Genomic DNA, 24035 nt, shown 5'->3' with positions numbered 1-24035 from the left:
AAGCCAATTGGGACATTACAAGTAGCTTCAAGTGTTTCAAAAAGTTTTAAAACATCTATTGTCTAATGTTAAATGAAAAATAAGATATAAAACTTTACATCAATGGAGTTTATATTTAAACACTGACACATATCCATACCCCAACCATGCATACATACACCATATAAAGATAGACGGTGTAGGAAAGGCTTTGAAATAAGATGACTACATGTTAGGCTGCTATCACCAAAGATTTTTATTGATAAATTTCCTGGTGGTTTTAATACCCATAGAGCCAACCTTGAACTATTTTTTATATATATAAAAAAAATAAATCTTGAATAGAATTGCTTTCTATTCTTTGGATGGTCTTCATGGAGAAACTGTGTGTTTGGCTATTTCATTGTTCTTTTTATTGACTCTTTCCTGCTGGCGGCCTCAAGGGAGAAATTTACCAAGAACGACTAGGTCTCCTATGTGCCTGTGCATCCAGGTATCGTTTGCTGGTCCTTCCATCTCTTGGCCTCTTCCTTTTCATCTCTGTTGTGACTCTTTTTCCAGTCTGCTTACTAGATGTTATCATAGTTGTTGCTGTGGATGATGCTTTTCTATTTCTCTGAAGCACCCGTTGAAGTTCCCCTCCAGATCGGCACAAATTGGAGAGTATCGAGGACATTAGGAAGAAATTTGTGCTTAAATATATTCACTCACTCTAACAATTATTTATTTACTTCTCAGGGATATTTTGGTGCTTAATTTTGTCTTATTGGCCTCGTGCTAACTTGCTTTAAGGAGCATAAGGTAGGAAAAAGAGTTTCACAGTTACAATACCAATCTACTCTCAGGAATTGAGTCTGAGATGTTCTCCCATAGCCTTGTGTGCTTGAATGCTTATTTCCCTGCTGAGTTGTACTGTTCGAGGTTGTTTTTGAATTCTTAGAGTTATGGGGCCTGGCAGGTTGTGCTAGGTCACAGGAATGGATCCTTAAAGGTAATACCCACTTCTGGTTTTAGCCCAAGTATCCTGCCAAATGTCTGTCACGTGAGGAATTCCATTCCACGCTGCTGCCATGGAAACAACCACCATGCTTTTTTTGACACAATGGATGGTATGATCTGAAACTCTGAGCCAACACCACCTTTCCTCCTTACGTAGTTTGTATCAGGCATTCTAGTTACTGCAGTGCAGACATAACTAATACCAATACTGCTTTTCAAACCGGACATTTATTTATGTTCTACATAAGTACATTCATCTGAGTTCCATGGAGGGGAAACTCATGTTTGAAATCTGTTGCTGTTGTATGAAATTAAGAAAGCACCTTTTTATTTAGGATTTTAAGAGGGAGTTAAGTCACGAAGACAAGAGCATGCCTAAAAACATTGCTAATGCAGCATAGAATGAAAGCCCTCTCTGCTTTTGAAGCCAGCATCCTTTGGCTAAGGGATTCTGGCGTGTGTTTAGAGCGTAAGTGGGTTGGCGTGCGAGTAGACCACATGTCAGAATCAATTGAGACTTTTTCACTGGTTCTTCGCCTGCTTCTTTGACTACCTGTGGGCTCACAGAAGCCAAGAATTGTTGTAGAAAGGCCACTTGTTTGTCCCTGGCTTCTCAGCCCCAAAATAATCACACAGAAACCTTATTATTCACAATATTATTTGGTCAATAGCTTAAGTGTATTTCTGGCTAACTCCTATCTTAAATTTACCCATCTCCATTAATCTGTGTTTTGCCACAAGGCTGTGGCTTACCCAGTAAAGTTCCAGTGTCTGTTTTTTGAGGGGCTACATGGCTTCTCTTGACTCCGCCTTCTTTCTCCCAGCATTCAGTTTAGTTTTTCCCACCTAGCTCTACTCTAACCAATCAGAAGCGAAGACACACTCTTTATTCATTAACCAACAAAAGCAACACATATATAGAAGGACTTCCCACACCAAGGAATGACAATTCCCTCTGTAGCAGGCTACATTGCTGATATTATGTGCTCAGTCAAAGGTAGCTGAGTATGAATGACAGCACATTCATAAGGGAATTCTACAATCATACATATAAAAGCCAGCAAAGTATATGTCTTTGCTTTGGGGTAGTTTGGGAAAAGGTAATGGGCTGTCCGAAGGAAATATTTAGAGATATGATTAGTTTTCTTTGCAAATAAATACAATGTTAACTAAAAAGAAAAAATTGTAGAAGAAGAAGCACAATGTCTTTATTTCTTCTTTCCATAGTCACCATCCAAAGCATTTGTTGTGCTTTTCTTGGTATTGGATTTTAATCATGGTCTATATACAAGTTTCTCTCTTGTCACTTTCTCATAATCTTATATAGCATTGTAAGGGAATTAGCATTTTATAGCCAGTCTACGTTGAGATTCTGAAAAAGAAATTTTGAAAATATGCTCAGATGAGATTGGTCGTTTTATAGTCTGTGTCGAAGGACCTTGGTTACCAGATTTATCTGTGATAAAAGGTGTCCTTCCAATAATCTGTTTTACCAAATCATTTTTTTCTGTAAAGACTAACGTGAACTCCTAAATAGACTAGAAGTACGTTTCTCAAGCTCCTTATTTTCAATCATTGTTCCTAGTAAAGAGTGTGTCCAAAGGATATTTAATCTGGATTTGCTATTGTTCTCTATTATAAAAAGAATGAGAAAGAGATGAACTAGTTCTTTATTTCACGTTCATTTCTTTGGAGAAATTAATCTCAAATAATTGAGTTCAACTGTTCACGTCCCCATTTGAGGAAACCACATCCTACCTTCTTGCTGATCCTTTTGTGCATATAGTGAAGGCCCCGTTCCCTTATTCTCCATAGTTCCCTGTTACTGCATCATGGCAGAGTGCCCTACTAACCATCCATAGATTCCTGGCTAACAGTGGGCATCAGTCATGACGATCACCAACTTTCTGTGCAAGTTCTGTGGCATTACTATAGTGCATGATCTAAATTATCAAATAGGCTTTATCAGACAGGTTGTCAAAACTACAGGTAAAATAGCAAAGGGTGTTTAGGGGACCACGTCAGCAAGCACTATTTTATTCTGTGAGATGTTGTTTTTATTAAGAATACTGTAGGTATGTTGTGAATCATGTGGCCAAATGCCTTTTACCTCTGAGGTTATAGTAAAGGAAATCTGATTTTTCCTTTAGGATAGATAGAGACTGGTGTGACCTGCCTTTTTTAATCATTTTCCTTTTCTTTCTTTTAGTTCAGTGATTGTCCAAGTGAGGTATAAAAGACCTTTTTCCCACCTTCTGCTCTCTCTCTCTTTCACCCTTTTCAAGTCACATTACTGCAGTAATGAATCCGTCCATGTGGTCACTGCGGGGTTCGTCTGGGTGTTTGCTGAACCTGCTTACACTTGATTTCTTCCAGGAGGCATGAATTTGGCATGGGAAAATGAATTCTTTCTGGGACGGCAGACGTGCCTGGTACACTCATTTGCTGTAACCATTTGTGCTGTGGTTGAGAAAAAAAAATTTGAGAGTGCAGGATTGTTGAAAGTGGAGGGTTAAAATAACAGAAGCATTTTGGTGATTATACAGAGTTAAAATGTGAGCAGTTTTGCCACAGTTCCTCACCCTGTGCTTCCATGACTTGTTTTACGAGGATAAAGGGATGTGTGCAGGTTTGCAGAATAGGGCTCTTCTGTGCCCTTAATAGTCGCTCTTTATGAAAACATTTCCACCCTTCCTCCTACTCTGGGGCAAATGCGCTCTTTGCTCAGAAACTCTGTCCTTCTCAGTCTGTCCCTTTTATTTGTCTATAGCCTGTGGAAAAGCTGCTTGTTTTTCTGAGAACAAACATGTTAGTAGGGAAAAAAAGCCTTATTTTGAGATTGAATATACAATGGGATTGACATAGATTCGAGTCATAATGATACAGTGATCACTTTGAAATGAACGTGTTTTTCTCTGAAGGAAGAAGAAAAGTCCTGAGCAAATGTCTTGTGACTCTGCTGTGAATATGACCCACTCACTAGGTGTTGTTTATTTCTGTTTTAGTTTCAGTAAGCCTTGTTCAGGGGATTCTCTGAGGTCTGAAATATATTACCTTTTCTGTTTTTGCTTTGTTTTGGGGTACCCAAATTCCTTCTGTGTATGTGAAGGGGAATCACACATAACCACTTGCTCACATGCATGGATTATCTGGCTGAATTCCAGTATCAAAACACAGCAATCCAACTGGTCCCCACTGATTCCACACTGCTGCCTGGTGTCTGAGCCCAGAGGTCTGCTTTGGTTGGAATCATAAACAGGACTTTTTGTCTTCTGTAGATTATTAGAAGGGCTGGTCATTTGGTGTGGTGGTTGGAGCTGTGCTCTTCAGTTTTGGAGAAGTGTGCTTCTGACCCTGATGCTCACAGGCCTTCTCTGAGGGAGTCTTGCCCAGCTTTGTTTCCTTGAGGAGACTCAGTGGAGATCTGTGATCTCCACCTTCTGTTCAGATCCAATGCACCATGATGCTATGAAGACTGTCATCTGGTTCAGTTTTTCATAGATGAGAAATAGTCTTTATTTTTTCGTTATTGAAAATCCATTCCTAATATACCGTTTCAAACAACCCTTTTCAAACTCTGGCTTCGGCAGCACTCATGGCTTAACCTCTAATACAGTAACACACACACACACACACACACACACACACACACACACACACACACACAAAACGCTGCAGTGCTGGGGTTTTCTAGCCGGAATGAATCGCACGCTTTTGTCCTTTTTCTTTTGATGGTTTCCGAATATCAGAAGTAGTCTGATTACTATAGTAGATTCTTATTATAGTAGATCAAACAATGTGCTATTGTTGTAGGAAAAGCAGACTGCCAAACTACTTACCATGTACAGGAAGAAACCCAGAATTCATCAACTCGGAGTTCTCCAAAACTAAATTGAGTTAGAGCACTCTTCATTATGCCCAAATATCCTTAGATCGATGACTAACGTCTTGGCCTAGCACTTCTGGTGCAGGGTAGAGAAGACTTAGGGGCAGTTATGATTTGGCTAACTGTCCAACATTAGTTTATTGCATTGATTTTCTCAGGGAATTTATCACTGATACAGGATTGAAGTGATGTTGAGTGTTTACTGAATATCTCTTCCTAGGCCTACAGATGGAATGCTGAACTTGAAAGACAAAGTCATGGGCCGCATGAAGCTCAGGGAAAGCACCTATTAAATCATAATGGCAGATCCGGGATGCTCTAAAGCGGCATGTGGAAAAGCTGTTATCACTGGATACCTTGAACAATCAGGGAATGCAGTGCTGACTGGCATCCCAGAAACATCGTTTTATTCAAAACCTAAAGGATGGGAATGTGTTCTCATCCAGGCAGATGTAAGAGGGCAAGGTCAAGCTTGCAGCTAGATAACAATCCATCCTATGGACACTAAAGTTCTTCCAGGGAGTTTAAGAAAGGCATGAGTCTTCAGAATATTCTGGTGCCAGCATACAGTTATGTACTATAAGACAAAATAAAACCCAAAATCAACAAGGAAAGCAGTGACTTCAAAACAATGCATATCTTTGACTCTTGCTGCCAAACGTGGACAGTTTTCCTTGAAAGGTCCCACATAGTTGAAGGAGACACCTAGGTTCTACAAGTTGTAATTGATCTCCACATGTATCCCGTGACCTGTGAATACATCCACATTCCCACAGAGGGAGGCTGGATGCTATCATCGGTAAATAAGTGATGAATATTTAAATGTACATTTATTTATTTTAGACTCTCAGTCACTGGTGATAGTGAACCCGACGAGCACACCAGAAAGCTCATGTAGAAAACGGGGACCATTATTAGCACATAGGAATATCAAGTAGAGATCTTTGTGGCATTCCATCATGTCTTCGCTTATAACTGGTTTCCATAATCTTTGTCAGTCCACATAGACCCTTTCTTCCCATGAACATTTCTGCTGCATGCCCTTCCTCTTCAGCTTTATAGCATTCCCCATATCTATGTGCCATAGTTTCCCCATTCTTCTCTTCATTTTTAATCCTATAAACAAAATAATTCATGTGTATCTTAATTATTTTTCACGGCAAGGTTGCCCACTAAAGGAATCATGCTGGTATTCTTTGTGCAGATTAGGGGAAAATAAACCTTTCTGTTCTCCCCCTAAATCGGTTTTGTATTTTCTTGGCCTGATGGGAGAACCCTGCTAAGCCTTGGGGGGATGATAGCTCAGTTAACAGGATTTTCTGGTATGGAAATAGGCTATTTTCTTATTGCAGTCCTTGACAATAGCTTGCTTAAATTGAATAAAGCTTCGTGCCAATGGTGTTCTATCCAGGTATGAACACATGCATGCTAAGGACTTCGTGGGCTGTGCCGTGTGTATTTATTCCATTAGAAGCCTTGGTGACTTCCGAAGTTCAAACTGATGATGTCTGCTTTAGAAGATGTTTGGGGTAGGTCGGAGGCGCTCCTTAAAGTGCTGGCCCTCTGGACTTTGGGGATGCTCACTTTATTAATGTGAGCATGTAGGCCTCACCTGACCTCTGGCTTGTCTGTATAACAATCAAAGAGGGGGAAAAAAAAGAACAATTTCAAGGGAGGATCTGAGTGCCCCCCTTGACTTGATTTTACTTCTGAGAAACAACTTGACATACTGGCATCGGTGCCGTCCTTAGCCAGGGAGCTGCCTGTCTTCGCAGTCTTTTATACCCTCTCGGAAGGGTGGCAAAGAATTAATTAAATGGAAAAGCTTCTGAGACCAACTGCTCTAGAGTGCCACATCAGACCATACTGTTTCTGCTATTTCTGCCTCAGAAGTTATTAAGAATAGCCCATCACTAGCTGTAGTATGTGTTTGCAGAGCACAGCACTGTGAAATGAACAAGTGTGGATGTGAGCAACAGAAGCAAGATATTTATGCCTGCATCTCTCTGGCAGGAAGTCTGTAGAGACTTTGGAAGGCGTGAGTGTGTGTGTGTGTGTGTGTGTGTGTGTGTGTGTGTGTGTGTGTATTAGGCCTGTCCCATGTTGGGAGTGTCCTAGGGCACCAGTTGAAAACATCTGTTTTGATTATGACAGAAATATTTGCAATTATGTTAACTATCACTACGGAACCACGTATGAGCTTACTTTCCCCAGTAATATACAAAAACACAGGAAAGAATGAACGAGTGTCTCTTGATTAGATTGCCCAATGTAAAACTTTAATCCCTTAAAATATATTAAACCTTTGTTTTTGTTGTTTTTTGTTTGTGTATTTGTTATACTAATGTTTACTTAATATGCTTTAAGCATATACTTGCTTAGATTTCTAGGTGAGAAATTCTGTTACACAGATTATATATGTTGATAAATAATATTCATTTTTGATATTTTTACCTCTTAAGTGATTGGGCCTATAATATGTTTTTGTTTTGTTTTGTTAGTTTTTTGAGACAGGGTTTCTCTTTATAGCTTTGGAGCCTGTCCTGCAACTAACTCTAGTAGACCAGGCTGGCCTCAAACTCACAGAGATCCGCCTGCCTCTGCCACCCGAGTGCTGGGATTAAAGGTGTGCACCACCACCACCTGGCTTATGATATGTTTTTTGAAGGCCTGAATGGTTCTGTTGTATGGTGAGATTTGAGAAGTGCCTCTTAAGATAGACATTAGTATTTCCTGGACGCTGGCACTGAGTACCGTTACCCACCTGTTCATTTGTTCATTTGCTTCTTCTAGTCAGCAGTTCTCAGTCTGTGGATCGTGGCCCTGTGGGGTTGCTTATCAGATATATACATTATGATTCATAACAGCAGAATTGCAGTTATAAAGTAACAATAAAATAATTTTATGCTTGGAGGATAAAATTATTTATCACCACACCTGATAAATAATTTAATACAGGAACTGTATTAAAGGGTCACAGCATTAGGAAGGTTGAGAACAACTATTCTGGGGGGAAAAAGTAATTTCTGTGTCTATCTCATGATCACAGAGGTTGTAGAAATATGAAAACCGTAGATAGTCTGAAAGGGGCTTTTGAGGTGTCGGTGGTGGTGCTTGTTAGTGCTGGTGGTGCTGCTGGTGGTGTGGGTGTGTTTGTTTTGATTTGGTATGTTTTACTTTTTATCAGTGAGTGTTAGAACTGAATGGTTGCTTTTGTTGTTGTTTATTTTGGTTCTGATTTGTTCAGTTTTGAGACAGAAGTCTCTTTATATAGACCAGGCTTTCCTTTAACTCATGGTTCTTTTGCATCGGTCTCCCTGGTTTTGGAATTACAGACATGCATCTTCATGCCTAGCTTGGAATAGTCTCCTCTTTAAACACCCGGCTGCAGTCTGAGACAACCTGGGCTTAACCGCCATCATCTAGAAACTACGATTGTCATTCTTCTCTCAATTGTGATTGTGAGAATTGTGTGTGAAATGCACTTGACGATATTTACATGAAATGAGTGCTGTATAAGCGTTAGTTGTTATAATGCATGGATTAATTTCCAGTTAGTCCTTTAATTTCTGTTTTCTGACACAAAGAAGGCAACATGGATAACCACAAGAAGAAAACATTACGTTTGTCAAATAACACGTGGCCGTTGTCATGAAATGTGGTGGGAACGACAATCCTCCGTCCCCATTGTTTAGCAAGTCAATTAGGAATCCCTCTGTACATAGTTTTTTGTTTCTTGGCTATGTGGAAATATCATCATGTCCCTTAAATTATGTTGTATAAATGGCTGATCTCACAGTTTACTCTCCTTTTAACAGTTATGTTTGGGCATTTTTTTATGTCATTGCTTTTCTTGATCAAGATATAATGTGGCTGTTTGAGTATGATGCTGCTGTTTAGATGTGGATCTTTACCTTTTACCACTGTCTCCTAAATTTCCATCCTAAATAGAATTCATTTTTGACTCATATGTATAGCTCGTCACATTCTTCACGTTACGTTCAGTAAGCATGCATTTGCCAAGAATCTCCACTGTCCTCGTCTTCTTGCAACTCTAACAATTAGCAGTTCCTGACATGGGGCTTGTTTACAATGGATGTTTATTGAATAAAAAATTAGTGGTATTTTTGGATATACATGGAATATATTATTTCCATGTTTCAAGTTATTATTTGATCTTTTCATTTTATTTGTTTGTTTTTGTTTTGTTTTGAGAAATTGTTTCTATGTGTAGCCCTGACTGTCCTGGAACCTGCTCTCTAGATCAGGCTGACCTCGGACTCACAGAGGTCTGCCTGCCTCTGCCTCCCAAGTGCTGGAATTCACGGCATGCACTACCACCAGGATTTTTTTTTTTAACCTTTGATACAGGGTTTTACTGTATATTCCAAGCTGGCCTCAAAGTCACTCTGTATCTTGGCCTGGCTCTGAATTTGTGGTAATCCTGTTGCTGTAACTTCCTTTCCCTATGCCCCGTGAATACATTTAAAATTATTCTAGAACTTTTGCCTGAGGGTTTGTAAGAAGACATGAAGTTAGAAATTGCATTGGCACTGTGATCATTAAAAGGATAATATGCAGCCCAGTGTCCTGGTGTATGAGCTGTGATCTTAGAACTCAGAAGTCCGATGTAAATTCAAGGCCAGTCTTAGCTAGTTGATGATAAAAAAAAAACCCCTTCTAAAACAAACAGAAAAAAAAGTATTACCTGAAATGCTTGTTGGAGAGATAATAGTATTAAGAATTCTATCTTAAAGTCATTAAACTAGAGAAAGAGGGACCTGACGACACTACTATAGTTAAGCATGTATCTAATGTAACTGTGTATTTAGTCAATGGATGAAGTAATCACTTGAGTGTCTAAGTCCAGGGTCCGAATACAGATGAACCCTAGAGACAGATCTGTTGAGTATTTTTGTGATATTGATCATGTTTCAAGCTCTGGACGTGGACCTGAGGAAAGAGTACCAGGAAAAGAAATCACATAGGGGATTGAGGGCCCTTGACCAGCTTGTTGACCATTTTTATTATTATTAATTCTATGTAAAGATGAAAAAATTATTTGTAATGATATGAAGCTTAGGTATTTTAATTCAGGTTTGTAAGCAGAGACTGCTCATTCTCTCCTGGCCTCCCAGACCCGAATAATCACACAGAAACTGTATTAATTTCAACACTACTTGGCCTTTTAGCTCAGGCTTCTTCCTACCTCTTACATCTTAAATTAACCCATTTCTATTATTTTATATTTTACCACAAGGCTCAAGGTTTGTTACCTCTTGCTTCTTGAACTGCTACATGGTGTCTACCTCCTTTGGCAGCTACTTGGCATCTCTCTGATTCTGCCTTCTTTCCTCGTCTATCTCTGCTGGGAATTCCTGCCTAGTTCCATTCTGTCCTGCCATAGGCCAAAACAGTTTTAATTTATGAACCAATAAAAGCAACACATATACAGAAGGACATCCCATATCATAGGTATATACCTTTCTGTACACTTAGATTAAACAAGAGATAAAGATGAAAACATTCCCATTAGGTTACCGTCTCATTTCCAGTGGTTCTCAGCTGGAATGGAGACACTTACTGACCCGGGTGAGGTTGGAAATTAATATAGACATTTGATTACATGATTATTATGAGCTACTATCAACATTGAGTGAACCAGCAGCCAACACATCAGTTGTAAACCCAAGGTGATAGTAATGTTGCTTGAGAGATGCCAGTGGCTCATTGACTCTGAATTTTCCACCAGCCTGTCAAGGATGGCGCCCAGGTCTGTCTGAGTTCTCTCTTCTGCAATCCTCCCTTCTTGGTTATTAAATGACTACACTCCTCACCCCTCAGAACTAAGCCTCTCCAGCCTAGAGGAGATGATGCTTACCTCACTGCAGGTTGCAGGTCACTCTTCTGATCCTGCCTGCTCGCCGTGTACATGATGTATCAGTTCTTCATGAATGCCTGGTTGGAGCATGTTCTTGTCATTTTTCTTTGGTCCTGTTTTGGAGGAGCCTGACTCCTAAGGCTATCTTTCCAGCATATTATTTTTCTCAAGTATGGTTTCCTGGGGAACTTGTAATTCTAAGATACAAGGTCTAATTTTAAATTCCTGATTTGATTCCCTACAGGATTCTGTTGAATACAGAATTTGTTTAATTTTACAACTTGTCATTTACTGTCATAACCCAAGCATTTTGGATGTTGCTAGATAGGTGAAGGGTTCCTTTTTGTTCAGGTGAAAGTGATCTTCATAGTGTCCAATTGGAACAGGGGTGTGTGTGTGGGGGAGTATGTTTAACTAAGCAGTATATTAGTAGAATATATGAGCTGAAGGCATTAATGAAGAAGGACCCAGTTAAGACCTTGACATTCTGTAACAGACCACATGGAAAAGTAAACTGAACCTAGAAAAACCATAAATTGAGATTTTTTTCCCCCAGTCGAAAATGTCAATCATTAACATGTCAGAGAGGTGAAACTGATTGCAGAAGGGATTAGCTTTGATTTCTTTGGTGATTCATCAGCAACAACATAGAGTTCATACTTTTTGTTGTTGTTGTTTAGGTTTTTCAAGACAGGGTTTCTCTGTGTTGTTTTAGAGCCTGTCCTGGAACTAGCTCTTGTAGACCGTGCTGGCATCGAACTCACAGAGCTCCGCCTGCCTTTGCCTCACAAGTGCTGGGATTAAAGGCGTGCGCTACTACTGCCCGGCTAGTTCAAACTTTGCACATCTTACAGACTCGACAATAAATACATCCAGTGACTGAGGAACTGGCCTAACAGAAGTCTCATTCTCTATTATAGTTGTAAACTCAGCCCTAGAACAGATGACTAAAGCCCCATATCTTTTGGAAACTAACGCCAATCAATTGCATTTAAATGGTGCAATAATGTAGCCCTCACTTCTTAGAAACAATTCACTAATTTTCTTCTCGATAAGCAGTCTTTCTCTCTCTCCTCTCTCTCTCCCACATTTTTTGAGTGATGGTTTCAGAGCCCCATCTTCAGAGCCATTGCGTGCTTGTCTAAAATTCCATGTGATCTCTCCTGTATGCAAGACCTCATTTTGAATTCTTACGTGTGCTTGCATGTGTGCAGGTGTGAATGCTGGTATCGCTCCTAGAGTTAGAAAGGGACTGAAAGAGAAGGGAGGAGGGTTGAAGGAAAGGAAATAAGAGGGTACTAATAGCATGTGTTTGATATCAGAATGGAAAAGAGACAGGGACAGGGGGAAGGAGGACCACCCCAAAAAAGAGTCTGTATGAAAATGCCATAATAAACCCATTACTTTGCTAAATACCAAAAAGAAAAGCATTCCCTAGGCAAACCTCCCCCATGTCCCCTTGTCTCCACTGTGTGTTTTATTGCGTGTATGCTGGCACGTGTTTGGATATTTTTATCATAAGTGTCTTTAAAACTAGTATATTTTGGTGTATACAGTTTTCTTCCCAAGTTTTACATATTTTATCTTATTGGATGTGAAAGGAAAAAGAGCAGGAATAATTATTTTAAAGTGTATGTATTTGTGTTCTCCATGGTTAAAGAAGGCTGTGCCAATGCTTATCTATCTGGTCCACATAATCAGTTAATTGAAGAGTCATGTTGCCGAATATTTTCTGTTTACTGGATTATTTGGTGGTTCCAAGAATATATTTTGACATTTTATCTTATTTTTGATTTTGTACGAACTCTTGAATTTTTGTCATAATTTAACACTTCGGTTTGGAAAATCGAGCACATTTAAATATCACACTCATCTATACATGCATGTATGTGTGATTTTTCTGAGACTTGTATCTTTTTATGTGCTGTTTTTTCTGCCATTCGTTTTCCAGGCGTCTTCGGTGTATATTAATGAAGCCCTGTTGTGCTAATGAGGGGCTGAGGTAGCACTCTTCACCCGAACACAGTTGGAATTGCTGTGCACATGAGACAGGAAGACATGGGTTTGGCCCTGACCTGTCCTCCCTTAGGAGCCGGGCCTTGCCTTCCCTTTTGGTCATGTCAGGATAGCTTCTTGTTTTCCTGTCTCTGCTGACAAAACTCTCATTGCACAATTTATTATTGATGATAGGAAGTGCACTATTGAACAGTAGACCTTCGCAGCTTATCTTGCTTGACTGAGAATAGATCAATTGATTGGGAACGCCCTATTTAATATCCACCCCCCCCCCCATCAGCTTGACTCATGCTGGAGTCATATGAGAGGTGAGAGTCTCAACTGGGAAGGCTGCCTCCGTAAGATTGTGTGGTAGGCAAACCTGTAGGGCGTTTTCTTAACTGGTGATTGATGGAGGAGGAGACAGCCCATTGGTGCTGGTGCCTTCCCTGGGCTTGTGGTCCTTGGTGCTACAAGAAAACAGGCTGAGCAAGCCAGTAAGCAGCACTCCTTCGTAGCCTCTGCATCAGTTCCTGCCTCTAGGTTCCTGGGTTGATTGAGTTCCTATCCTGATAAACAGTGGTGTGTAAACAGAAGTCAAATAAACCCTCTCCTCCCCAACTTGCTTTTGTTCGTGGTGTTTCATCCAAACAATAGACACCCTAACTAAGACACCAGCCCTTCTTCCCTCTCATCTCTATTCTTGGCTTTGGTGAGTCTTAACTGTTTTCAACATTTCATGTGGTAAAATCACGCAGTGTTTGTCTTTCTGTACCTGACTGATCTTTCATACTCTAGTATCATCGAGGTTCATCCATGTTGATATATGATGTAGAATTTACCTTTTGAGAAACAAATATTATTTCATTGTCGGTACCTTTTCTTTATCCTTCATCTACTGATAAACATCTTAAGATTTTTTTCTTGTTATTGTAAGCAGTGCTGTAATGAACATAAAAATGACACATTCTCTTGGAGATCCACATTCTGTTAATACTGGATATGTACCAGAAAGGGAAATTGCCAGGTCATATATTGTTAATATTTTCAAGACTTCCCTACTGTGTTTCCTTTCAGCGCTGTCACTTTGCCTCCCCAGCGGCAGCAAGCAGAGACCCTACCATTCTTGCCAGCACTAGTTTGCCTGTTGGCTTTGCCTGGTTACAAAGATCCTGACAAAGATGTGACTCCTCATTTGAATTTGGTTTGCATTTCTATATTAGTAATTTTGAAAAGTTGTAGCATGAGGGCTGGCTTGTTGGGGTATCTGTCCCACCTGGTACCCCACAGTCGGCATACCGCAAGGAAAATCAAACACAAGACTCCATAAGATTATAAACTGATTGGCCCATTAGGTCAGGCTACTTATTAGCTCTTATAACATATATTACCCCATTATCATTATCTATGTTAGCCATAATGGCTCAGTACCTTTCTCAGTGTGACAGCTTACATGTTGCCTCTTCAGTGGTCTGCGCAGGAATGGCAGAGAAACTTTTCTCTTCCCTAGCCTTATCCTATTCTCATTACTCTGCCTCCACTTCCTGTCTGGTTGACCCGCCTATACTTCCTGCCTGGCCAATCAGTGTTTTATTAAAATATATGATTGACAGAATACAGCGCCAATTATCAGTGAATCAATCCCATACCAGTTATGTTTTAAGGGGTTACTTATTTTGGGGGGTAAAACTTACATACACCATAAACCGTCAGGAAGGGAGCCTAGTCGCTGGAGCAGGAGCCGGGAGCAGGAGCCGGGATCAAGCACCAGAACCAAGAGCCGGAACCAAGAGGGCCTAATCCGGATCTGCTTCTCTTTTTAAAAGAGAAATATACCATGCCCCAGTGGGCTGGTATTTCAGCAGCTATTGGCTGACGGAGCTGAAGTCGCTCCCGGCTGCACTGTGGGATCGTATTTCAGCGACTATTGGTTGGGGCAGCGGAAGTTACTCCCACAACAAAAAGTGTTTAATGTTTTGTCTTTTGTACGCCATTTAGGGAAGTACTTTTTTTGTTATTTCTAAATCCTAAGCTTGGGTTTTAAAAGTTCCTTTTTATTATTTTTTATGTTTATTTTATGGACATTTATTTGTGTGTATACATACATGTATACCGTGCGTTTCTGACATCCATGAATGCCCGAAACAATATCAGATCCCCAGAAACTGGAGTTATGTGTAGTTGCAAGCAGGCATGTGGATTCTAGGAACCGAGTCCTCTCTTGCGCCCCTCTTTCTCTCTGTGTACTGTGACGTAAGGCTTTCTTAGCGACTTTGGTGGTTGGCCCCTCACCGGGATGTCTGATCATCTGCTTCTGTTCATGGCTTGCATCTCACTCTGTTGTTTTGGCTGTGTAGAGATTTTCAATATGATATCGTTTCCCTGGTTCATTGTGTTTCTGTTGCCTGTGCTTCCGGTGCTGTATCCATTACATCATTGTCAAGACAATTCTCCTAAACTGTATATGTGTTATCTCCTTGAGTGTTTCCATCTTTAGAAGCACCTTGAGTTGGTGGTATAAGACCAGTCTCTAATTGGTTTTCTGGTTGATGAAACCCAGTGTTCCCACACCATCTGTAAAAGACACTGTACCTTCTCCACTGTTTGTTCTTGGCACTCATGTAGAAAATAAGTGAACTTTATATGCGTTTGTTTGTTTCCAGACTGCCTTTTCTGTTCCTTCCATCCTAGGTCTCTCTTTATGTGGTTGCAACATTCCTTTTATTAAGATTTGCAAAATATTTTGAAATCAGCAGTGGGATGAATTCCGCTTTGCTCTTCCTTTCCACGACTTGTTTGGCTGTGTGTGGTCTTTTCTGCTCCCATCTGAGTGTGAAATAAAGAACTGCTCTATTTGTATGGTTTGATGAGTATCACGCTAGACCTGAATTTTTCCAAATTTATTTACGTACTTATTCTCCTCACTGCTTTCATTTTCAGTCAGTGAGTAGCCTGTGCCTTGGTTAAGCACATTCCTGGTGTTTTATCTCATTGGTGCTGCACACAATGACTGATGTTCAGTTGGTGAGTTCCTTAAGGAAAGGCCATGTCTTATTTATATATATATATATATTTTTAACTAATTAGTCATTCTCCCTATTGCGTATGATTTTTCTTTTATTGTGGATTGTTTTTATCATGCTTCTCTTTCGTTTCAGGGCTCTGCTAGTGTAACATCCTCTCCTCCGGTGTCGACTCCCGTCACGGGACATAAGAGAATGGTCATTCCAAACCAGCCCCCTCTGACGGCAACCAAAAAGTCAACCATGAAACCACAGCCTGCCCCCCAGGCTGCACCCATCCCGGTGACTCCCATCGGCCCTCTCAAACCGCAGCCTCAGCCAGTTCCAGCCTCTTACACTACAGCATCCACACCTTCAAGACCCACCTTCAATGTGCAAGTGAAGTCGGCCCAGCCCAGCCCACATTACATGGCTGGCCCATCTGCTGGACAAATATATGGCCCAGGGCCTCAAGGCTATAACACTCAACCAGTTCCTCCGTCAGGACAGTGTCCTCCTCCTTCAACTCGTGCTGGGGCCGACTATGCGTATATTACACCCCCAGGGCATCAGCCTGAGCCGGGATATGGGTATACCCCCAACCAAGGGCGCTATTATGAGCCCTATTATGCAGCAGGGCCTGGTTATGGGGGCAGAAATGATGCGGATCCTTCTTATGGACAACAACAAGTTCAGCCGAATACCTGGAAGCGGGAACCTGGGTATGCTGCTTCAGGAGCCGGGAATCAGAACCCTCCCGGGATGTATCCTGTCAGTGGTCCCAAGAAGACCTATATCACAGACCCTGCGCCAGCCCAGTGTGCACCACCACTGCAGCCAAAGGTAAGAAGTTGACTGACATAGCAGTGGGAAAAAGGAACTATCTGCTTAATCTGCCTTCCCTAGAGAGCAGCACTGAAGACAGACATGCACGTGTGTCTCTTTCTATTAGCAGATGGCACCCCGGAGGGAAGCAGGGAAGCTGAGTGTGGTCCTGTTTGCTCAGTACCAATATAGTCACTGCTTAGCATCCAGTGCGACCAATTGCTCAGTAATGAAGGATTTTCTTTCCAAACCCGAATGAACACATATCTCAGAAAAATCTGATCTGGGGGAAGTAATAAAAAAAATTCATCTTCCACTTATTATATTTTGTCCATTACAGCATCCCTTTCTGGGTAGTGCAGAAGCATCTTCAGACATGTTGTGCTTGCATGGAATCTGGATATTATTGCAATATCTCATGCTTTGTCAGGTACAAGGGATTCCCAGGTCTATGGGTGAGAGGTGTCCAGGGCAATCATATGAACTACTGACAGGAAAAGCCCATGCTAGGGGGTAAGAAGTCAAGCAGCATTGTTACTACAGTGGCCACAAGGGTCAAACAAATAACTTGAGGACAGTGACGGATATTGGTCATGCCCCTTGAGGACCACCTTGTGGCCTTGCATGACTGTGGACATTAGGTGAACTCAAGTCCACACTTTATACTTCCTCATTCGTGAATCATTTGCCTGTGTCACGTGTCAGGGTAGTGATGACCTGGGTCCTGGCATCTTTGGGTTTTTGGAAGGCAGACGTTCCATATCCATGCTGTTGTACGTGGGCTTTCAGTGGCCTGGGCTACCGTGTGCTATGCGCAGGCTCCAGCTTAGGCAGCTGGGCTGCAGTGTGAGTGAGGTCAGCAGTTTGGGGGAAGTGGGGGGATCCCCATTAAATCCCTCTAACCATACTTTCTCTTCTCCATTCCTCATTGTCCCTTATGGTTCATGGAATGATACATGATGGCCATACTTTAGATTTGAAAAAGTGAATTCATCATGTTTAGCAAGCGAAAGTAAAAAGAGAGAAGGGGGTGACACAAATGCACAAATCATCAAATTGGAGGCTCCAAACATGCAGCAGAAACTGTCTGGGGAAACCCCTTTAAGATAGCCAGCTGCCGTTCCCAGCTTTTAAGAAAAGAACATGTAACAGCAGGAAGACATGACATCTTCAAACTAGATGATACAGGCATCCAACAGAAATTGACTGGGATGCTGAAGCAGGATGCTAGAGGACCCAAAATGTCCAGCACAGAGTAGTGTCCCAATGTATCACCCCACCCCCAACACTTCTATATCATGGTAAGCGGTAGGAACTTCTCTTGGAAAAGCTTTTCCTTCTCACTTTTCTCAAGGACATGTTTCTACCTCCTGAGCTGTGTACCTGTCTTCCCTCCCTGTCACAGAGGAGGGGGGTCAGCCCATCCCGACAAGGGGCCTGGGAAGGTATTTGACAGCCAGCAAGTTTATGTCTAAAAGTAGGGACATCGTTTCTATTTACTCCTGAGTTTGTTTCCTTCTCTCATTTGTGTGTGCTGTGCTCTGAGTCTAACTCAGTGGTAGAGATTGGGCCCGTTACGCTCTAGGCCCTGAATTTGGTCACTAGCTCTGGGGAAAAGAAAGAGAGAGAGAGAGAGAGAGAGAGAGAGAGAGAGAGAGAGAGAGAGAGAGAGAAGAAAGAAAAGAGAAAAGAAAGTTTTCAAGTGTTTTCCCCAGCGTAGTGTTTTGCACTTGGGCAGCCACGTGGGAGAGGTCAAGCAGTTGCTCACTTTCCCAGTGTTTTCTCATCAGGCCTCTGGCTAGCCACTCTTCTGGGATTTAGTCCTGTCCCACTCTGGTTTAAATTTACATTTTTCTTTTGACTGCTCACGTTTAACACATGTGTTGGTCACTCCTATTTCTGTCTCCTGTGTTAGTTTTCATCAAAAATTTGCCAATTTTAATTGTAATGTAAGCTGAACAGGGAAGAGTAAATACTGGGCGATAAAGAAACATGAGAACCAGGGGATGGGCACAGGAGTCAGGAACGAGGTTATAAAACTGTCGTTCCTATCGTTTTAACCCTGTCATATTTTTTTTTCTGCTTTCATTTGTATTTGTTTGCTGGTTTGCTGTAGGTGAGCACATAGAAATATGATTGGCAATGGAAGTATAAGCTGCAGTGAAGCCCGACAGCCCAAGAATGGCTGTTCTAACTGCTTCTCTCTAAAGAACTATAGGTGTTTTCTAATTGCAGCTCTGCCCATGCCCACCCTTAATATTAAATGCTAGTTTCCAGAGCCCTGTCCTAGTACCTTAAGAGAGATTTGTGAATTTTATTTTTCATCTATACCTTGTATGTGTTACAGTGCCTGAAAATTCACATCTCTAATGATTTTTGAAAAATTAAATAATTGTAGCATCTGATTATAACAATGTGGTTTTTCTGTGTTCACAGTAAAAACCTATTTCAAATTATTGATTTCATCATTTTGCTTCATTGTAACTTTGTAGCAAAATAAATCCCTTGGCTTATAGACATGTACTTTTGAAATTTTCTTTCCTTCCTGGCCGAGGCAAAGCCTAACACCTCCCAATTTCAGAGGCGAGTCTATGGTTCTTCTCTTCCTTGAGAACAGAAATGGGCCCTTTATTGATCAGTGGTGAATATTACAAATTAATTTAAATACACAATATTAGGATTTTTCCCACAGTGGACGAGAACTTTTGGGGGGCTTGGTGGAGAGGACAAAGATGGAGGGATAAGACAAGGTCTCACTATGTAGCCCAGGTTGGCCTTGAACTTGCAGAGGTCCTTTCGCCTCAGTGTCCCAAGTGCGAGGATTTATAAGCAGGAGTCTCTCTGCCCAGTTAAGTCAGCTGTTTTAGCTAGTATAATTCTGTGTCATTGTTCCAAAAATAAAGATTTACTTGTTATTTTAGATCTTTGATTTTCTGGAAGATGGAAAATCCAAATTTATAAATACCCCTAGCCCATAATATGATGTGTTTGCCCCATTTCCTCCTTGGAATTTAAGGAATGATCTTTAGAAAATATGGTTCTTTTTTTCCTGACTCTTACTTAAAAACGACACTGAACTGCATAAAATAGCATGTAACTTTTAAAAAACACACAATATGAAGTGCACTAAGCATGTTCACACACAGGGAGCACACGCAGTATGTCCAGAGTTAGCCTTTCTAGTGTCTTTGCCAACTCTGGGCACGAGAGGAGAGATGTGTAGTCACTCGCCAAGGCCTGCCTGGCAACGTTCTTTCCACTGCGATGTTTGCCTCCATCCCTGGATGTCTTTGTTTATGTAATTAGCTCATTGTTCAGTTGTCCAAACATAAAATATTCCTTGGGCCTAGTGGCTTATACACTTATATTTAGCATTGTCTTACTGGGACCTACCGTTTAAAGAGCCAATATCTGTCAAGTTTTGAGGAGATGAAACTATACCCTAAATCTAAAATCAAGATAATAGGCCCTGGTTTTTTTTTTCATTCTGTTTTTACAAATATCATGCATATTCTTATCTCTGTTGTTATGAATCTATGGATTGTTCAGATAGGAAAGAATAAAATGTATGTCAGATTCTTAGTGCTCCTCATTCATTATTCTTCATGGTTCATACAAGTATTCTGTAATGTCAGTTTGTATAGAATTACCCTAGGTAATGTCTTAGCTTTCCATCATTATAAAAATATCGTAGGTCATCAACTTATTGAGAAAATGCTGGTTTTTTGTTTACTTCTTTTGAAGGATTGCTATGGCATAAGAAGCATATTGGCAGAGAGATACTTCCAAAACAAAGATTGATTACTTCATGGCCAGGACATGAGGGAGAGAATGGAAAGAGACTTGGGATTGACAATACCTTTGTGGCGTGCCTTTAAGGACTGAAGGATGATCCTTACCCCCAGTAGATCCCAGATTTTAGTAGTTCTGTTAACTCCAAATAGCATCAAACTGGGCACCAAATGTATAATAAGCAGCCTTTAGAGGGCTGTGAACATCTGGAATATAGTAGAAGTCACTTACAATTTATCTGAGGAAGCCCTGCTATTAAGCCATCCATAAGACAAACATCTGTTCAGAGTTATCTAGGGGACAGGTGGTGCAGGTGGTCTCTGCAAGGACAATGAATAATGGGTCCCAAAGAATTCCCGGAAAGCTGCCTCGAGAAGATAGAAAATGACCATGCTATGATGGCTCACGGGCTAACGCTCTCCTTAGCCTTGTTTTACAAATCACATTTACCTACAGACATCCTCACTCGTCCACATAATGTCCATGATGTCTTTATGCCTCAACAGGGACCACGAGGTGTCACGGAAATCTCATGGCCTGCATAGCTTAAGACATGATTTGTATGTCACTAACAGAGGATGATCCATGATACTTTATCAAAAACATGATAGCTGGGAGCCCAATAAGATGGCTCGGTGGATAAGAGTCCTTCTATAGTGCCTGAATTCCTCAGGTCAGTGATTGTGAAAAGAGAGATGCATATGTGCGAGCACACTCGTGTGCACATGCACGCGTGCCTGCACACACACTCCTCTCCCTAATTAAATAATAAATTTTTTAAGTGAATAAGATAGCTTGAAATTATGTTACTTCTTCCTGTGTGCTGATTTTTTTTTTTTGAACCTTGAGTTAGAATGTGCTGCCATAGTTGGACTTTTTAGGGTGAAAAGAAGTAAATATAAAAATGAAAAATAGGGGCTGGAGAGATGACTCAGCAGTTAAGGGCACTGGTTCCTCTTGCAGGAGACCAGAAATCAATTCCCAGGACCCAAGTGGCAGTTCTTGACCCACGATAACGCCAGTTCCAGGGAATCTGATACTCTCTCCCAGTATTCGTGGGAATCAATCCTGCATGTATTGCAACATATAAGCAGGCAAAGCACTCACTTATAAAATGTAAGTGAGAGATTATCCCACTGCTTGCAGAATGGTTCCAATAGCCTTCCCTGTTTTTCCAAGCCTAATGCAATACTCCTGTTCAGTTTTCCTATCTGGGTGTCGATGAAGCTTGGCCATTCACCCAGCTTCCCTATGATCAGCTTGTTCTCGGAAATTTTTATGGTGTCACTTCAATTCTTTGCTATGATATGTGCTTATTGGGCATATCTTATTATCTTATTGTATCTATATTATATATTATTACATCTTCATCATATATGCATTATAAAAATAGTATCTTGATTGAGATCATTTGCATCTGATGTGTATTTTCAGTTGTGTGCATTTGTGAGAGCGAGGTTGTGTTTCCTCACAGCCACTGCTGCTTCCTCACCCCTTACAGAAAACCCTGTCTTTAGCAGCTTCGCCCCGAGCCTAACAGCAGCACATAGTAACTCAGCTATTACCGTCAGCACATAGACCGATTTTGACATGGCATCATATATTGTCTTATATAACTGTCTCATTAGTCTGGTATTTTCAAATTCCATCCATTTTTAATGTAGATGAGTAGTCTGTTCCCTTTTTATTACTGAGTAATAAGCTCACCGGTTTTCCAAATCCTATCTATTCTTTAACAAGTTGATGGCATTGAATGTTTTCCTGCTTTCCTTTTGTATTTCTGGGGCATGTCTTTCCAGTTGTCTTGCATATATATCTAGCAGTAGAACTGCCTAGTGATTGTGAGCATTGTGAGGTAATGCTGGACAGGTTTCCAAAGCAGCAGCAGGACTGTTCTCCAAGACTGTTTGTGTCCACGTAAGATGTGCAGTGGTCTCTGCCTCTCTGTAGTTTCCAAACCTCATTTGATTTAGAAATCTTTACTTTTTAAATTAATTAGCTGGTTTTGGTGAGACCATGCTTTGTAGCTCAGGTAGGCCTCAAACTTGTGATCCTCCTGCCTCTGCCTCCCAAGTGCTGGGCGTATCTATTTGGTCCGACTCCTGTTATATGACCTTCCCTTCAAGTAGAAAGGCCTGTTCTTTGGGAGCAGGAAGCATCCATGTGCTCTCCTTTATTTCTCTCTGACACAATCAGTACCTGTCCCGAGTCAGGCAGTCCTGAGCAAATCAATAAAGCAATCATAAGTGAAATGGTATTTATTGATTGCCATGGATTCGTGAGTTGTTTACATGGGTTTTTAATGTATATTTTAAATGAATGTCCTCTTCTTTAATTGCAATTCTGCTCTTCAGTCTGGTCCACTCCTGAAATCCTACTTTGTGTCATAACAGATTAATCTCCACTGGCTGCAGTCTGTTTTAGTCACGGAGGTGAATTTCCCGGCTCCATACCGTTGCAGTTTTCCTTCTTTGCGCTACGTTAACTTGAGATGCTTTACCCCTGGCCTGTCGGGGTGAAGCCGGTTTCATGCTCAAGGGTCAGTATGGAAATACTGCTTCCCACTCTCCCTCCCATTCCAGCCTGCTCCTCCCACTCACAGTCCTCATCTCTTCAGAACTGTTGATTTTGCTCTTCCAGAAACTCAGGCCTGAAACCCGAAGCCATTTTTTAACTATTCTTTTTCCTCATAATATATTCTTCTGTGTTTCCCTAAAACCTAGTATGGAATCTGCAACTGCCCAGTACTCCAGTGCCCACGGGCTGGCCTGCCCCATCACGTCACCTGAGCCATAGTTGATTCCTATTGTATCTGTCTGTCTTCATCCTGTTCGTCTCCACGGTGATTCTCTAGAAGCCGTGCTATCTTAGTGCTGTCTTGCTGTGCTGCTGAGCCCCTCTAATACCATCCAGGGATAAAGACAGATCAGAACTGTGCTTGCCAGTCTCTTTGTCCACTCATGACTGTCACGGTCTCACCTACCATATGTCACCCCCGTCCTCAGCGGTCCCTTTGTATTCTGCCATGCACCTGAATACAGGCCTTGACTTTGCCTCCTTCTACTTAGGATGGTCTAACAAGGTATCTCCATGGCTCAATGTTGTACATCCTCTATGACATCATTGAGATGGTACTTAGTAGAGGCTTCCTCACCAGTCCGCCAAAGGAACCCTGTAAACGCTCTCCTCTCTGTTTCATTTTCCCCTGTAATATTTATCACCACTGAACACAGGTTTTTCATATGTGGATTATGTATGTGTGTGATGTTTATCTATGTGTGTATAGAGAATGTCAGGTATGTTTGAGTACAGTTTGTGTATTATGCAAATACATGTGCATGTTTATGTATGTGTTTATATATGTGCGTGCACTCTGGGTGGTATTCTTCAAGAGACACCCTCATTGTTCCTAAAGGGACAGTCTCTCCCTGGGTCCTGGGGCTTGCAGATTTTGCTAGACTGGGTGGCCACCAAGCCGCCAGGGCTCCTACTTTCCTGTAATGGGTTTACAAGTGCTTTCACGTGTCCTGATCGCCCGTGGGTGCTGGATATCTAACTGTTGTCCTCAGGCCTGTGGGAGAAGCACTTCTCTGACTGAACTATCTCCTAACCTCTTGTTATCTATGTTAATCATTTAGTCTTTGTTAGTTCCATCTGGAATGTTTGAGAAGAACGG

The 24035-nt window shown here is 41.2% G+C and overlaps 1 protein-coding gene across 11 annotated transcripts in view; it reads left to right on the top strand.

Annotated features, from left to right (window-relative positions):
• Lpp (LIM domain containing preferred translocation partner in lipoma) overlaps window positions 1–24035 on the top strand; it is a 597751-nt gene that overhangs the window by 350162 nt on the left and 223554 nt on the right. For all 11 annotated transcript variants that reach the window (XM_087901861.1, XM_087901836.1, XM_087901839.1 and 8 more), the window contains one exon: window positions 15899–16585. In XM_087901861.1, coding sequence (XP_087757987.1) covers window positions 15899–16585 — 687 coding nt within the window. The remainder of the gene's footprint in view (window positions 1–15898; window positions 16586–24035) is intronic.

This window comes from Myodes glareolus, chromosome 2, assembly GCF_982192425.1.
Source record: "Myodes glareolus chromosome 2, mMyoGla1.1, whole genome shotgun sequence".
Lineage (NCBI taxonomy): Eukaryota > Metazoa > Chordata > Mammalia > Rodentia > Cricetidae > Myodes > Myodes glareolus.
Note: the sequence above shows the minus strand (reverse complement) of the source record. Positions and strands in the feature narration are given on the sequence as shown.